General features: G+C 54.9%; 1 protein-coding gene across 1 annotated transcript; it reads left to right on the top strand.

The window, feature by feature from the left end:
* Positions 1-3,705: 3,705 nt before the first annotated feature.
* Positions 3,706-16,613, top strand: PRELP (proline and arginine rich end leucine rich repeat protein). The gene is made up of 3 exons (XM_036909605.2): positions 3,706-3,862; positions 10,712-11,696; positions 13,980-16,613. Exons 2-3 carry the CDS (start codon positions 10,727-10,729, stop codon positions 14,153-14,155), a joined length of 1,146 nt encoding a protein of 381 aa, XP_036765500.1. The 5' UTR covers positions 3,706-3,862; positions 10,712-10,726; the 3' UTR covers positions 14,156-16,613.
* The last annotated feature ends 126 nt before the right edge of the window (positions 16,614-16,739 follow it).

The following is a 16,739-nucleotide window of genomic DNA, read 5'->3' as shown; positions in this document are numbered from 1 at the left end:
GGTGACTGGCAAGATGCACTATGGCACAGAAACATGCACAGTTGCCTGTACGTGTGTTAAATAAGTCAGGACATGAGAAACTGGTACGCTGATGTTTTCTAGAGGAAGCTGGGCCATGGAGACAGGCAGCGGACGAAGACTTCCCTGTACAACCCTTTGTACCCTTTGGGCTTCGAATCAAGAGAGTGTATTATTTATTCATATTCAAAAAATAACATTTTTAAAAAGGAGTGACAGAGAACCTCCTTGTTCAACCATCCTAAAGGCAATGAAACAGACCCCTCCTGAGCACCGAGGCTGTGCCAAGGCCCTGCTGGGTGCTGTGGGTTACAGCCTGGTGAGGAGGGCGCTGCCTCCACACCCACCAGGAGCCCACTGGTTCCAGGTGCCCCAGGCTGGGCCGCAGGGTAAGTGGCCACAGGACTCCCACAGCTTCTGGCTGTTCACGCATTTGCCCAGACCCCCAGCCACCGTAAGCGTGAGCCTCCGTCCGTGAGGGGTGAGGGTCCGTCCCAGGGCCAGGCTCTGTGGGCCGGGTGACCGCGGGGCAGTGTGAGCCCGGATTCCTGGGGCCACGATGCTTCTTCCTGGCGGAGTGTGGGGAGTCTGAGCTGCCTCCCTGATTTCCAAGGAAGGGATCATACAATCGTGCCCTTTCTTCTGCTCTAAACACTCACTGCTTGTAACCAAGGTGGCCGTTACTGTGCTGGTCGAATAAGCACTGAGCCCCTGAGATGGGGTGGCAGCCTCGGGGGGACATGTGAGCAGACCCAGACGGTCCGGAAATGTAGCCGCAGTCTGCCCCCCTGGGGGCCCCGCCATCCCTCCTCGCCCTCCCTGCACAGTCTGCCCGGGTCCCCATCCCAGGAGCCAGTAACAGCCGCAGCCTCCTGGACACATCCGCTTCCCCTGACTTTCCCTACTGTCCCCCCATGTTATCCCTGTCACACCAGGAAGGAGTAAATACCTCCCATGGGGCAGCTGCACCACCTGGTGTCCCTGAGCCCCTAGGAGGGGACGTTCTCCAGGGAGGACGCTCAGGGTTTGGCTGTATGAAGCCCATGAATCACAAAATGGTCTCCCAGCTAAAGCTTCCAGTGGTCCTGGCGTCGTCCCGGGTGTGCCCTGGGCAGGGGATGGAGCAGGTCATCACCCTGGACGCAGCTATGTCTGATGCCCACTCAGCAGGTAGCTGGAGGACAGTAGAGCTGAAACTGTAACCCAGGTGTCCCGAGCCCATCTCCAGGCTCTGTGCACATTGCTGCTGGAGGAGAACATCAAGGTCACTTTGCACAAGCTCCTATTGTCACGTGACGAAGTGAGGCCAGAGGGGGAGAAGGACATCTCCAAGGTCATACAGCATGTAAGAGACAAAGCCAGTCTCCAGAACCCAGCCCCCTGTCCCCCACTCTAGAGGCCATTTGGTCCTCTGTCAAGGGGGTGAAAGGCGGGTTAGCTGATGGAACCTGACACCTCCTCCTTTACGGTGTCCCCTGTTTGTTCCAACTCACTCCATTTCTCAGTTGTTGCCGCTACACCAGTGGTTGTGGCCTCAGACGTCCTTGAGGACAGACAGGCAAGTGAGGGAGGCTGTCTAGGCCCTCGACGACGCTAGGACAGGGCGCCAACAGTGTTGAACTGGGAAGTGCATTCCCCGCCTGAAAGCTTCAAATCCAGTTTCTAAAGATATTGCTTCAAAATACACCAGTGGGGTTCGTGAAAGTGGGGGTCATGGATGGAACAGGATGGGCTATGAGTTGGTAATTGTTGAAGCCAGGTATCATGTACATGTGTTATTAATATTATTGTGTGTAAACATGTATATGTTTTACATTTTGCATAATGAACAGTTTTTTTAAATTAATGTGCTATCAAAAAGCATATTGCGTCCTCAGGCCATATGAGATCCACAGGGCACCAGTTAGCAAACTCTACACTAGACATCCCTGAATATCCCCTCACATCTATAGCCTTCATTCCAATTCTCTCTGGTCGCCCTGGGCAGGGGGAGACAAGGGAGGGAGAAGGAAGACACGCTGGGGTGGGCACAGCTCGGAGATGGTCATCGTCGGGGCCCACAGGCATAGACTCTGGGGATTTGGATGGATTCCACAAAATGGGTGCAAGTCACACTTCCAAACCCTGCCTAACCCCTCCCACCTGCCCCCTGTGTATCCTCCCTGTACTTCATTGTATCTTGTTCATCTTTTTTGAACTCTGCTTAGCACCCATCACACCAAAGGAAAAAAAGCAAATCTAGGATCTGAGGTTCTCAGTCTGCAGAAGGGACCATATACCAACTGGATGAAAAATAAGGTGCCTGAGTGGCCTGGCGCACCCGGGGTTAATGTGGATCTAAAGAGCAGCTGGGCTCTCCTCCAGTGAGACCTCAACAGGGTGTGGACGGCTCACTTTTTGGGGCTAAAAAGGGGGTGGGGGAAAAAAGGTATGGATTTTTTTTACCTTCTCGGTTTCTTAGGCTGACTACCTTTCACCATGATCTCTCTCCTAAACCCTAACATCATCCCAGTTTATAAAGTGCTGTCACACTTATATCGTTTCATCTTCCCAGCCCTATGAGGTACATATTATCCCCATTTCACAGATGAGGAGACTGAGGCTCCACATGATCAAGAGACTTGCCAAGATCCCATAGCTTGTCGGTGGCAGAGCCCAGGCCTGCTGACCCTAGCTTTACTGTTCTTCTCTTAGGGTGGAGGGGGTTCTCTGTCACCTCATAAGCTCTGCCGCTCTCCATTGACCTGATGATAGAAAAAGTAAATATTATTGAGTTTTCTAAGTAGCCAACTGGAATGGCAGGAAGATTTGATGAGCTGCTACTTGGCGTTGTTTTGACTTATTTAGCAAGTGTGTTGCGTTTCTTAATTAAGGAGAACTGCTAGAGGTAATGGGCTTACCTGAATGGGTCTTCTGGGCTGACCAGGCCAGGGGACGTTTGGATTTCCCCATGTGTGTACTTTGGGTCATGACCATAGAGCCTCCAAACCTCTCCCGAGGGAGATGGACATGGAGAGGCTGGGAAATGCACGGCTGTTGTGCTCTGAGCTGGGGACAGTGACCTCAGGCCTCACATCAGATCTTAATTCCGCCTTAGCTTTGCTGTGTGACTTCCCACCACCCTCCCCTCTCTGGTCCTCAGAGCATCCCTCTGGCAGCCAGACCAAGGCTATCTCCCATAGCAGCTCACTGAGAAGCAGGACACCCCTCCCTCAGCGACCCCTAGAGAAGGAGACTTGGGGCAGGACTGGTCCTGTTCAGAGGAAGCATCCCACAGCCCCCAGTGGTTTGGGAATTTCACAGGGAGAGATGTGCATCAGCAGCAGGGCGATGCATCGTTAGGGTGGGACCGGCACCCAGCCGTCCAGCTCAGGCCAGCACAGAGGTTGCTTTCCATGCCTTTTTCTTCTGTTAATTTGGCTTGTTTTCCAAACCTGGGTCAAACAATCTCCCCCCAGAAGGAGCAGAAGCAGAAGGAAATGTTATTCCAGCAAGTCCGTCAGTGGGCATGGTGTGTGGACGGAGTCTTTGGAAGTTTTGGCTGCCAAATAAAGACTTTATTGTTGTCATTCCTCCTTTCCCGAGCTCCCTCCCTCCCTCCCTCCCTTATCCCCCCTCCTTCCCTCCCTCCCTACAATCTGCCCGTCCCTCCCCCTAACCTAACCTCCCCACCCCAATAGGCTCTGGTAGAAGAACAGCCAGGCAAACGCCAGCCGGCCAGCACCACGGGCCGATCAGAGCTTCCAGGGCTCTGGGCTTCACAGCTCGCTGGAGGGTGGGGAGGAAGAGGGGGGAGCCTTGCTGGGGACCAAGCCCAGAGCTGAGAGGAGAGGCAGGCGCGCAGGTAAGCCCTGGGCAGAAAGGCTCCCTCCGCCAGCGGGTTTGCTCCTGCTCTGCCCCACCGAGGTCATCCACCCGGCCTGCATCCCCTGCTGCCTCCGGTCCTTCCTTCCACCTTTGCCTCCTTTCAGGGAAGCTCAGGTGGGTCCTCCTCACTTCTTTACACCTCTTCCTCTGCCTTCTCTCCATCATTCTACACCCGTGTGTTTGCTGCGGGAGTGAAACTGCCTTGCTGCGGATGTTTGAGGCAGCGGACCCTGTTATGCGGCTCACAGTATGGCTACAGATCAGGTGTTTCCATAGAAACTGGACTCTAGAATCCGTTCTCTGAGCCTTTCACATACCATCCCACGCTGTCCCAGGCGTACCCACAAGTCACACAGGGGCTGCACTTCCACTCCACACACACACACACACACACACACACACACACACACACACTGCATCTTGTCATTCACCCTCATGCATGCTTTTCCCACCGTAAGAGCAAAGAGAAAGTGCGTCTTCCCACTGAGACGGCAGAGCCAAAAGAAAATCCTGTGTCCTGAGTGTAGACTGAGCGGGGAGGAGATGGACAAGAACAGGGGCTGGAACGCTATCTTCCTGCTTTAGAGCTTAATTGGGTAGGTGGGAGGAAAAGTGGCTTTCCGACCTACCGTGTCTTCCCAGTAGCTGTGCATTTCTGTCTCGCTGGTCCAAACCGCTTAGCTTTTGGAAAGAGAAAAGAAAACAGCCCAGCTTCCAAGCCTGGGAGGTCCTCCTTCTCAGCTCAGGGCACAGTGTATTTATTTATTGTCTCTGCAGGCAGCCTGAAAAGATTTCTCCTTAAAGACATTTCAAGATTATCCCGGGTTAACAAGGGGTCTTTGTGGTAGAGATTAAAAGACAACAATCAGCCAGGGTGGGGAAAGCTGAAGCAGGTAACTGAATGCGCGTTTCCAGATTTTTCGGGGGGCCCTCCATCTGCCCAGCACCCTCCTCTCCAACCACAGAGTGCCACCCCAAAGCAGGCAGGGTGTGGACTAGATCAGGGCCCCCAAATACTGTTGCTCTTTAAAAATCACCTGGTGGGGGGGTGCTTACTGAAAGTATAGATGTCTGGATGCCTCCCTCCAGCCCTACTGGGTTGAGCCCAGGAATCTGTTGTTTTAATACTTGAGGGGGTCCTGACGGTCAGCCAGGGCTGGAGAACCTGCATCAGGGGCCTGAGGGGGGCGGAGACTGAGAAGCACAGGACTCCCAGCCGCGTTTGCAGGGTGGAAGGACTGTGTGCTTTCCTGGACAAGGGCCGCCTGGTGGAGGAGCTTCGGTGTTCCAGAGGGGCCACGCTCTTCTGGGCCCTGGGAGCGAGCGCCTGAGAACTGGGGCCATCTCCTGTGGTTCCTCCCACCTGCTCATCTGCCTGCTCTGGGCCCCCGGGGGCACTGTGCCTGCTGAAGGGCTCATGGAGAGGGGTTCCCCAAGCTTCACACGCCCGGGCACCTCCCCAGCAGGCAGCCCCGTTTATCGGGCATGCGAGGGAAGCATTTCAAAGCTGGAAAGGGCAGAAAAGTCAGGTATACAAGGTTGGGAGGGGAAGCCTGAATCACAGAGGGAACCCCAGCCGACTGAGGGGGGCTGACTGCCTTCCCAGGCCGGCTTCCCGCACTTCCCTGCACCTGCTGCTGGAAGGCGTGGGGCGGATCAGTGACCTGCAGGAGCACAGAAAGCGCCCCCAGGTGGCGGGCGGGGGGCTTCTATGGTCTCTCCAGTTCATTTGTTCTGAGACCCAAGTGTGGTCTCCCTGGCCCCAAAGCGGAGGAAGCTGCTCTGTGTGCAGGAGCTGGGGAGGAATCCATGAGGGCGGCCGGGCCCCTGTCTTTAGGTGGAGGGTGGGGCTGCCCTCTGGCCGAGCAGAAGGAAATGAGACCCCATGTCTTGGAAATAATGTCAACAACAGCTTAATATTCCCTGAATATTTACTTCACCCACATTTTCTCATTTAACCCTCAAAACAAGCTGATAAGAAGGTGCTCATGGGCACATTTTACAGAGGAGGAAACTGAAACTTAGAGATAAGAGATTTGCCCACGAGCACCCAGCTAAGTGGCTGAAGAGTTGCAGGCTGGGACCCAGATTTATGGGCACCCAAAGCAGCAGACCCATCCTTCCTGGCCTTCCTCAGGGGCCGAGGTGCGAGGAGATGAAGGCAGAGAGAAGGGTCCGGTGAGGCGACAGGCCGTCGGAGCAGGAGGGCCACCGCACCCTCTTCCCCCCCTCCGGTCCCTCGGATTGGAAAATTTGCTCCTCTGGAGAAGTGGCCCGAGGCCAGAAAACCTTCATTCTGTTTACACTTTGCCTGGTGGTAGACGGTGGAGAGACAGATGGTCTCTCTATGATAGTGTTATATTTATTTTTAGCACTTTTCGATCTGCAGAACATTTTAAAGTCACTTATCACACTTGCTTCTGACCGCAACTGGGAGAGGACTATGGGGACGGGGAAGATTTTGTTATCTCTGTTTCATAGATAAGGACACCGAGGCTGGGAACCCTGATTCCCCACCTAGTGTGAACCGTGATGCTCCCCCAGCCCCCGCCCAGGCTCGCCTTATACTAATTTCATCCCCTAGGAAAGAGGCAGCCGCGCCCATGTGTCGTAGTCATCGTGCTCCCAAAATCAGCCCTTCTGTTTCCCCAGGACCACACAGCCCTGTCAGAGGCCTCAGGCAGTCTGGGGGGCCTGCCTGGCTCCTCTGCTAACAAATGGGCAGAGACCACCTGATTCTCCTGGCCTCCAAGAAGAGACAAAGGGAGTAGGATGGCTCTCAGAGTCTCCGTTTAGAACAGAAAGAGGGGGAAAAAAAGAAAGAGGGCCACACCCACATCCATGGGTGTGGCTCTGGGGCAGGGCAGCCCCATTCTCCCCAGCAGGGCCACGGGCTGGGTTAAGCCACAGAAGCTGAGGGGTGACCAACGGGACAGGAAAGCTGACAAGAAGAATGCCGGTAGTGTGTGGAGTGATCCTTCTTTGACCCAGGGAGACACCTGAGCTCATCCCCACCCAGCACCAATCCCAGACACTCAGTACAAAGCCAGTGGCCTTGAACTTGCTCCTAATGACCTGCCAAACCCACGTGGACCTCAACCAAGCCCTGCCCTGGGCCTAAACATTGCACCAGGCCTGGCTGTTCAAACCTTAAATGAATGAATTCATGAGCTAAACAGGAATGAGAGCTCTCTCACTTTAAAAATCAGAGTCGTTTTAAAGTATCTGCTCTTTTACAAACAAATAAATTAATGAAGGAAACCCCTGCCCTTTGTAGGGAGTTAGTGCTCTACCACATGCCTTTGTGTGCGTGATCTCATTTGATCCTCACACAGAGGAGGCGTCCGGGGCTTGGGGCAGAGGATCAGAGCCAAGATTCAAGCCCAGAGATCCCAAACTTGAAACTGAAATTTGAACATAACATTCTCTTAGGAAATGTTCTTAAATGGAGAGAGTGAATTTTGAGTTGGGCAAAACAATTGTTCTTCCCCTCCTGAAACAGCAGCTGTTTGAGAGCCACAACTGGCAGGCAGGGCTGCATGAGGCTGGCGGTTGTAAGTGGCCCCAAGTGTTCATTAACTGGGCAATCAGCATGCCCCGCGGGAGGGTGGTGGGTGGGGAAGTGTGCTTGAAAAGGCATAAGAAATTCAAAAATCACACACACATATGACCCACCCCAAAGGAGCTTATGATTGGACAGAAGGTTCTGGAAGGCAGAAGTATAAGACAGTATGTCTTTGGTCTTGGGGTGGCATGGGGCCTGGGGAGGACTATGACCTCCCTTGGAGTGCAAGGACCTCCAGTCTGTCACACAGATTGTGATATCAGAGACCCAGACATCCCATGTGCTGCCAGAGCAATGGCTGTGCAGAAATGACAGCCCCTCCGGACAGCCAAGCTCCAGCAGGAAGGGGGGTTGCCCAGTGAGAGAAAGCCTTAAACATGAACCCCATTTCCTCAAGGTAGAAGGATGGGCATGTGCACACACACAGGCCAGCTTAGCCGTGGGGCTGAGACGTGGAGTGGAGCAGATCTGGTCTCTCCCTAGGCCCAGGATGCTGGAAGCCTGCAGCTGTGAGACGGGCTTGTCCAGCCCCAGAGGTCTCGATGCAAAAGGGACAGAAGGCTGGTGGGGAGGATGAGGGATGTGCCCTACGGGTCTGGCGCAGAAGCCGGGGATGAGGAAGGCCTATGTTTGCTGTGGAGGGAAGGGACAGGAGGCTGGCCTTCCAGGTGGAGCGGTGATTGACCTGTGATTCTGTCACTCCTGACAGTGGGGACCAGGGCTGCCCAGGCCCAGGGCTGCTGGGAAACGCCAGCTGCCCGAGGCCCTGTGCCTCGCAGTGCATGCTTCTGCGGGAAGCGGTGGAGAAGCTTTACTGGCCTAACTCAGGGCCCGGTGCCTGGTAGATGCCTCCAGTGACAGGCAATGAAGGGAAATAGCGCTGGGAAGCCTCCCTGGGGAGGGCTTCTCACATCATGAGACATTTCTTGCTTATTTTCAGGCTCTGGGTGATCAGAAAATACAGAAATGGCCAAAACAAAACAAAAAATTCAGGATCACAAAAGTTGGGACCTTTATAATGGTTTGGTTTTAGCATATTAATGCTTTAACCACCTCCCTAAAATTTATATGCACTATGACTGAAGTGTTGTCAAGAAAATTACAGGACTTACATTAATTCGTAGTTCACCAATTACAAGTGGTGTGGGGTCCGGCAACAAAACTCAAGTTGAGTTTTACGATGAATGTCTCCTCTTTCCAGGCCTTTCAGAGAACCCCAGAACCATTATATCCTCAAGTAGAGGTAAAGCCAAGACTCTAACTGCAAGGTCCTTTGTGATGGGAGGCCCAGGGACAGTGGCCCTCCTGGGGCCCTTAGAGAGGCCTGCCTGGGAAGAGGCCGCCTTCAGGGGAGGTGGGGAAGCCACAGAGGCTGGGGGCCACTGCGTCCCTCCCTCCTCCTCGCCTGTCTTCCTTTCTCCCCTCTCCTTGCTTCCCTGTCCTCGGTGTGCTGGGTGAGGGCTCACACACACTCTGAGGATATGGGGCCAGGAGTTTGTGTGCAGGGCAGAGGGAAGAGCATGGGTAAGTGCGAGGGCGGGCAGCGGGTGCTTAGGGCGCTCAGGGAAGGCCTGGGAGACGCTCCTCTGGGGCTGAGCTCCGCCCTCTCCTGTTTCTTGTTATGTGCGGCTCCTCCTGAGCATCTGGCCAGGACCCAGCAGCTGGTGAGGGCCTTCTCCCATCTTCCTTTGAGCAAAGCCGGCAAGAAGCCTGCCCTGGGTCACACGAGGGACGAGTCTAAGCTGATGCGGGCTCAAAGCCATGAGAGCAGAGGCCTGGAACAGGGGCAGTGATCACAGGGTCCAGCTGCAGCCGAGCACACATCCTGCCCGCACTTGTCTCAGAGAACCCCAGGAAGCCTGCATCCCCTATGTGCCCCAGACCCCAGTGCGAGGGGTGGGTCACCATAATTGTGAAACCGCAGCGAGGAGGGCCAGTGGAAGCCATGTGGGGACCAGAGGGCATGTCACCAGACGGCCCCGGGGAGGGGAAACACAGGCACCCTCTCTCTCGACCCTTTCCAGGCAGGCCAGGGGTGCCCGGGGGAGCTGCCACTTTCTGTTCGCAGCCCTGGGTCTCTTGCTATTTCCCCAGCTTAATTCAGCTCAAACCACAGGGCCCTATCTGAGGGTCATCAGGGCCAACGGGAAGGGCAGCCCCCAAGTATCCTGAGCAGCCTAGTCCGTGTGTCACAGAGGCCGGCAGGAAGTCCTCGGTATCCTCCCAACACCCATGTCAGTGGACATGGGGACTAGCAGTACCGGATCAGAAGAAATGAAAGTGGTCTCCCCACAGCTTTCCATCCCTTCCCTGTTTATTTTCCCAGGAGCCTCCACATCTGGGGAGAAATTCTTGGCATGTCTCCTGTTGGCAAAGACCAGCATTCTGTGAGCCGAGCGCAGAGGCGTGGGGCAAGCAGGGGCGGACACGGGGTCTGCAGCTCTGTCCCTCCTTCGCAGTATGTCCACGAGCCCTGCTCTGGGAGGCAAGGAGACCTGGGTTTTTGTCCTGGGTCTGCTGTTAAATAGTTTCCTGGAGCCACTACTTCCCTCCAGCACTCAATTTTTATAAACAGTAGAGTCTGGACTTGATCAGTGGATTTCAAAACATTTTTAGCAATGTAACTTTTCCCCCAGTGAATGTTTTGGCTAAACCTCAACAGACAAAACCAATTTTAAAAACACAGAGCCGCTCAGGTTGGCATAGGGGTGGGTTGAAGGGGTCTCAGGGCCACGCACTCAGTCTCCCTTCCTCGGGGGAGCTCCACAGAAATGGGGGTGCAGTTTGAAAACCAAGTCATGGGATCTCTAAGGGCCCTTCCAGATGCAATACCTCAGGCTCTATGGTTCATATATCCTAACATTCCTCCCATAAAAATGGTGGTGGTCGGTGAGGGGGCTGGTGTGGTGGGAGGTGGGGTGGGGTGCAGGGGTTCCCATGACACCGGGGAGGGTGAGGGCTGGAGAGGTAAGGACTTCTCCAGCAGCCCAGGGCTCCTGATTCAGATCCCACCGTGCCTTCTGCCAGGGTGGCCCACCCCCCTGCAGCGGCTGCCACACCGAGTGGCCAAGCCTCTGCGTAGGGGATCCGGCCCCTCAACCTTTGTTGCTTTCTTGTTGGCTGGATACAGGCAAACAAGGAGGTGCCTCCACAGATCCTCCCACGGCTCGGCTGGGCCGGTCCTACCTCCTCCAGCTGCAAAGACACGGCCTCTAATTCTGAGTCCCGGAAGCTAACGGTGCCTGTGTCTCCTCCCTGCAGGTGGTCACCTGGACCATGAGGTCATCCCTCTGCTGGCTCCTCCCACTTCTCCTGATCTTGGCCTCAGAGGCCCAAGGCCAGCCAACAAGACGACCCCGACCAAGGCCCAGGCCCAGGCCCAGGCCCAGACCCAGGCCCACACCCAGCTTTCCTCTGCCCCCTGAGCCGGCAGAGCCTACAGACCTGCCTCCTCCCCTCCCACCAGGCCCACCATCTATCTTTCCCGACTGCCCCCGGGAATGCTACTGCCCCTATGATTTCCCGTCTGCCCTCTACTGTGACAGCCGCAACCTCCGGAAGGTGCCCGTCATCCCGTCCCGCATCCATTACCTCTACCTCCAGAACAACTTCATAACCGAGCTCCCGCTCGAGTCCTTCAGGAACGCCTCGGGCCTGAGGTGGATCAACCTGGACAACAACCGAATCCGCAAGATAGACCAGAAGGTGCTGGAGAAACTCCCGAGGCTGGCGTTCCTGTACGTGGAGAAGAACCAGCTCCAAGAGGTGCCCTCGGCCCTGCCCCGGAACCTGGAGCAGCTGCGGCTGAGCCAGAACCAGATCTCCAGGATCCCGCCCGGCGTGTTCAGCAAGCTGGAGAACCTGCTGCTCTTGGACCTGCAGCACAACAAGCTGAGTGACGGCGTCTTCAAGCCTGACACCTTCCAGGGCCTCAAGAGCCTCATGCAGCTGAACCTGGCCCACAACACCCTGAGGAGGATGCCGCCCAAGGTCCCCACCGCCATTCACCAGCTCTACCTGGACAGCAACGAGATCGAGGCCATCCCGAGTGGGTACTTCAAGGGCTTCCCCAACCTGGCCTTCATCCGCCTCAACTACAACAAGCTGTCGGACAGGGGCGTCCCCAGGAACTCCTTCAACATCTCCAACCTGCTGGTGCTCCACCTGTCCCACAACAAGATCAGCAATGTGCCTGCCATCAGCAACAGGCTGGAGCACCTGTATCTCAACAACAACAGCATCGAGAGTGAGTGGGGGCAGGCGGGTGGGCTGCAGGAGGGGGTCAGAGACTCCCCCCTCAACCGTCTCAGGAGCATCAGGGTGGGGAGCTGCAAAAAGCACCCGACTGGGCACTCGGCCTTTCCACCCACCGTCTGTGTGACCGTCAGCAGATAGCTGACCTCTCCGGGAAGGTCCCTCGCTGGTAAAATGAGGATGGTAGCAGTCCCTTCCGTCACGAAGTTGACATGAGGATTTAATAGTTAAATGTGGATAAAGTGCCCAGATTGCTATGCTTGCAGCATTTCATCCTTTGCTGTTTGTCCTCCATCCCTTCTTGCCAGCCTAGCTTCCTGGTCCTCCAGATCTATAGCTAGGGTAGGCAAGGACATTCTCCTGAAAGTGCAACAGTGACATCTAAACGCCCATCTGAAATGTCCTGGGCCCATCCACTGCAGAAGCCGGCAGCTGTGAGAGGAGGCGTCTTCCCAAGTCTGAGCCTAGGTTTGGAAGACTCCATACGAAGTGCACACCAAGAGGCAGCTATATCCTCAGCGTGCGCACCTGGTCAGAACGTGGCAGCCAGAAAAACATGTCTGTATGCAGGTGCTTTCTGAATCTCTCTGGAAGGCTGGAGCATTTAGTCATAAAAGACAGTGCGTTTAAGGCAGAACTTGCCTAAGCTACTTTTGACAGGCTCCTGGGTTCAGAGTAAAAACTGCAACCGGAAAGAGGCTAGAAGTAGCAGTTGAGCTTCAATCCAAAATGTCAGCTCTGCACAGAGTATTAACAGAAAGGTTTAAAAACAAAAGAGAGAATATTATCTGGTCTCTGATAAAAACCAGGCTACATCCACACAAAGAATGCAGTAGCTGTTGTGATGAAGGGGGTTCAGGGGAAGGAGAAACACCCCTAAAATAATATTAGGAATCCATAACTACTTCCAAGCCACAAAATGAGGGGGAAATTGTTGAATTTCTTAACCTTGAAACAAATGATGAGAGAACAGGCTTCTTTGCTCATCTGAGATACTTATTCAAAGTGGAGAAGGGCTTTTTAAAATGTTATAAGAAACAAATTCAGGAAAAGGGGAAAGTGTCTAATTTTACCCTGCAGTTGGGACCTGATAGAACAGTTACCCCCAGGAAGCTGTATAGACTGGAAATATAAACAGAAAGGACACCTTAGTAAGTGGCTGGTAGGTGTCTATTACATTGGGGAAGAACTGGCTCCTAGAGAATATCCAGCCCTCTGAGGCTGAAGTCAGAAAAATCACACCCCATCCGTACACACCTACCCACAACCAGCCTGTCCCCCGTGTCTGACAGACAGGGCAGTGATGCCGACCCTGCAGGTGACAAAGAGGCCGGGCCTAGGGAAAATTAAAATATTCGTTTAGAAGATAACATGGTGGCATCATCTGAGAAGGGGTAAAGGAGAAATGTAACCTCATGGTGCACTTGAAAGCTCACCACAATTTGGCTGCAACCTACCTCTCCGGCTTCCTCTCCCGAGAGGCAGTCATCACGCCCCCCCTTCCCGGGCCTCCTTTCTTCTTCCTGACCTCCTGTTTCAGTTAGGGTGACCATCCTCTGTCCACCCTCATGCTCGGGGCCAGAGCACAGGAAACCTCCTGACTCGTTCTGCCGTCCACCTGCTGGCTTCAGACCTTGTCTACCCCGTTGTTTCTCCACACCGTAGTGAGATTTGTCTTTTAACAGTGTAAACCTGGTCATAGGACCCTTCAGGATTTAAAATGCAGGATGCTGTGGCTCATATATCCCGTCATCCCTCATAATGACAGTCCTGCTTAATGCCACTCCTCAGACTGGAGATCAAAACCCCCATCCTCACTAAAATGTTTGAAAGCCTACGATAATTTGTGGCCACAACTTACCTCTCCAGCTTCCCCTCCCTAGTATATCACATTGTTCTATTTACCACCCCCAGATTCTGCCACGAGCTTTTCGGCCTCCCTAATTTCATTCAGATAGGTCACCCTACCAGAACCCAGGTCTCCCCTATGAACTACCCATCCTTGAAGGTCCAGCTCAAAGTTCACTTCCCCCATGACTCTTCAGAGTGAGCTTCCAATAACAGTCGTTGACCTTTTCCAACTTAATTCATCTTACTAACACGTGAACCAAGCCTGGAGGTCAGGGTCAGCTCACCCCGGGTCCCGCCTTCCCAGAGTCAGCCAGCTCCAGAGAGAACTCCAGAGCCCCTTCTCCTTCCGCCTCTCTGTGAGCACCCTGTCTGTCCTGACCCCCACCTGCCTCTCCGGCTCACTTCTCCCCTTCTTTCTCCATAGAAATCAACGGCACCCAGATTTGCCCCAACAACCTGGTGGCCTTCCACGACTTCTCCTCGGATCTGGAGAACGTGCCGCACCTCCGTTACCTGCGGCTGGACGGGAACTACCTGCAGCCGCCCATCCCGCTGGACCTCATGATGTGCTTCCGCCTGCTGCAGTCCGTGGTCATTTAGGCCGTGGGTGCCCTGGGTCTCCTCTGACCGCACTTGAATGCTGGTGGGCAGGTGCCTATGCCCGCCGGGCGTTTCCTCCCTCTTTCCTGCTCCCAGCTTTGCCCTTCTCATCCCTCCTTCCTGAGGCGGGGACACGCCACATACCCTGCTGCACCACAGCTTCTGCAGCGAGAGCTCTGAGGGCCTGCTGGCCCCACCCAGCCCAGAGACTCCCAGGCTCTGGCCCCAGACACACAGATGTGTGTCTAAAGACGTCACAGCCCCTTCTCTCTTCTCCTCCCCCAACACTCCTGGGTAAGTTTCGGCCAGGGACTGACGTCTGGGTCCCGGTCTTGGCCGAAGCCAGCAGAAGATGGCCGGTCAGGAGCAGCCCAGAGGTGAGGTGTTGGAACACCGGCTGGAGACTCTCCCATCGTGGGCGGCTCTGGCCCCAAAAGGCCGAGAAGCCCGGGTGCCCTTAGCCAAGGATCCCATCATCCAAAACTACTGCCCCACCGCCCTGTTCACTGGCACCGGACGTGGTGCAGGCTCTCTGCTGACTGTTCTCCAGACCGGAAGCGAGGGAATGGCCGAGGGTGGGCGGAGGATCGGGGTTCCTACACAGCCTGCGTCTGGCCGTCTCTTCACAGGGATGAGCTGAGGCCTCAGCCCGAGGCCTCCTCCCTGAGACTTCCTCTCCTGAGAGTCAGAACAGGGGGCAACAGTCAAGGAGAAAAATGGCTCAAGGAGCTAGGAATCAGCCTGTGGGGAGCGCTGGGGGTCAGAGCCCCTGGACGGGCCCGTGTGGGTACAGATGGGTCCCACAGCCCGCTGGGCCGCTCTGGACCAGGGGCCTGATGCCCTGGGGAACATAGCGTCCACAGTGGAGGGTACAGAGCCAGCAGCCCCACCCTTCCATCTGTTCTCTATCAGCGTGGGTGGCCCAACCCTTCCCAACCCCTGGGAGCGGATCTTGAGAAGAGGCTGGAGAAGGGGCAGAGCACCTGGAAATCTCCCAGAAGCCTCTTCTCTGTGTGCAAATTGACCTCACCCCTCTTAAGACAGACACATCAGTGACACCTGGTGGCCGGTGCAGGTCACAGCCAGCCCAGTCTTCTCACGTGTCGGGGTGATTTTCCAAGGTCAAGTTGCTGGCCTCCAGCTCCAACTTGCAAAGCCATGGGCCATGAGCATCTCCGATTTCTCCTCTGGGGTCTAAAGGGCACAAAGGTACAGAGACCCTAAGGCAAGGGACTGATTCCCATCATGAGTGAGCGTAAGTAGGAACCTTCGGAAACCCAGGAGACAGATTGTCCTGTTTGCTGTCTGAGCTTGTAGGTCCCTTCTTCCCTCAGCTCCCATGTCTGTAAACCCAGGGGTGGTAAGATGTCCCTCTGAGGTCCCTCCAGCACTCATGGTCCAGTCTGTGGCTCCAGCCTTTAGGCCCTGCTCTAATTCAGGACAAGTCCTAAATACTGTCCCCTTCCCCTGCAGTAATTTATTCCCTGTGTGGACTGTCCCCCCTCCAAAGTTCCCCACCTCCCTGCCTGGGCCAGGTGAGTGACTTGGCAGGCCTCCAAGCACAGCCTGGGACTCCAGGGCTGACCCGCCTCCCCCTTGCCCTTCACTTCCTCTTCCCCTAAGGCGTGCTGCCCCTGACAGCCCCCTGAGTATGTATGTTGGTGGTGGGTTGGGGGGGATGTTCTAGAATTTAGGAGGACACAGTGCCCACCCTCAAGTTAGGTTGAGAAAAATTCAGAGATTTTTAAGAAGTTGCGTTAAGCTAGGTCTCTAACTTCAAGAGATCCTGTTGTACTTTCTCATCTGTCTCTTTCGCTAATTGACAGAAAACGGGGCCCATCTCCTCGTAGCCTCCTCCTCCGTGCGCCCATACAACTGCCCCTTTCTTCCTAGCTGTGGCTTTTTTCTCCGAGGCTCCTGCTTAAAGTCAGTGTGTTACTGTGGCTGTAAGCAACCTGGTGCTGTGGCCTGGATAAGCCTCCCTCCCACACCCTGCTCACACCCTGCAACCTTAGACCCTCTGATGGGACCATCCTGGGGGCAAAGCTGGGGCTCCCAGTGGGGAGGGCTCACTCCCTGCTCCCGCAAACCGGGGGTGTTCTGTTTCAGCAGCAACCCGATCACCACCGTTCGGCTGCCCCGTCTAGAATATGTCTGCTCCCCCCATTGCTCCTTGGCAGCAATAAGCCAGAGGGGATTCAAATTCAATTGGCCTTATAGCAACACCACCCCCACACACAACATGCTGGTTCCCCTGGGTTTCAGGAAGCCCCCTCCTCCACACACAAGTTCATTCTGTCCGTGCTGTCAGCAACTACATATACATGTGTGTACGTAGGTGTGTATGTGTTCTCTGTACATACATCTATTCTTTCTCGAAGGCCATGTTAACTGCGTGAAACAACTTTCACATTCCAACATGCTTCACAGCAGAGGAAATAAAGTAATATGAAAGATATCCTGCTTGAACTTGACAATGAACAGGTCAAGAATATCTTGAAGTCATCTCCACCAGCACCACCACCCACCCACCCGCCCCACCCTCCATCTCCCATCTCTTACCTGCACTGAGAAGATGGGTAGA

Source organism: Manis pentadactyla, chromosome 9 (genome assembly GCF_030020395.1).
Source record: "Manis pentadactyla isolate mManPen7 chromosome 9, mManPen7.hap1, whole genome shotgun sequence".
NCBI lineage: Eukaryota > Metazoa > Chordata > Mammalia > Pholidota > Manidae > Manis > Manis pentadactyla.
Note: the sequence above shows the minus strand (reverse complement) of the source record. Positions and strands in the feature narration are given on the sequence as shown.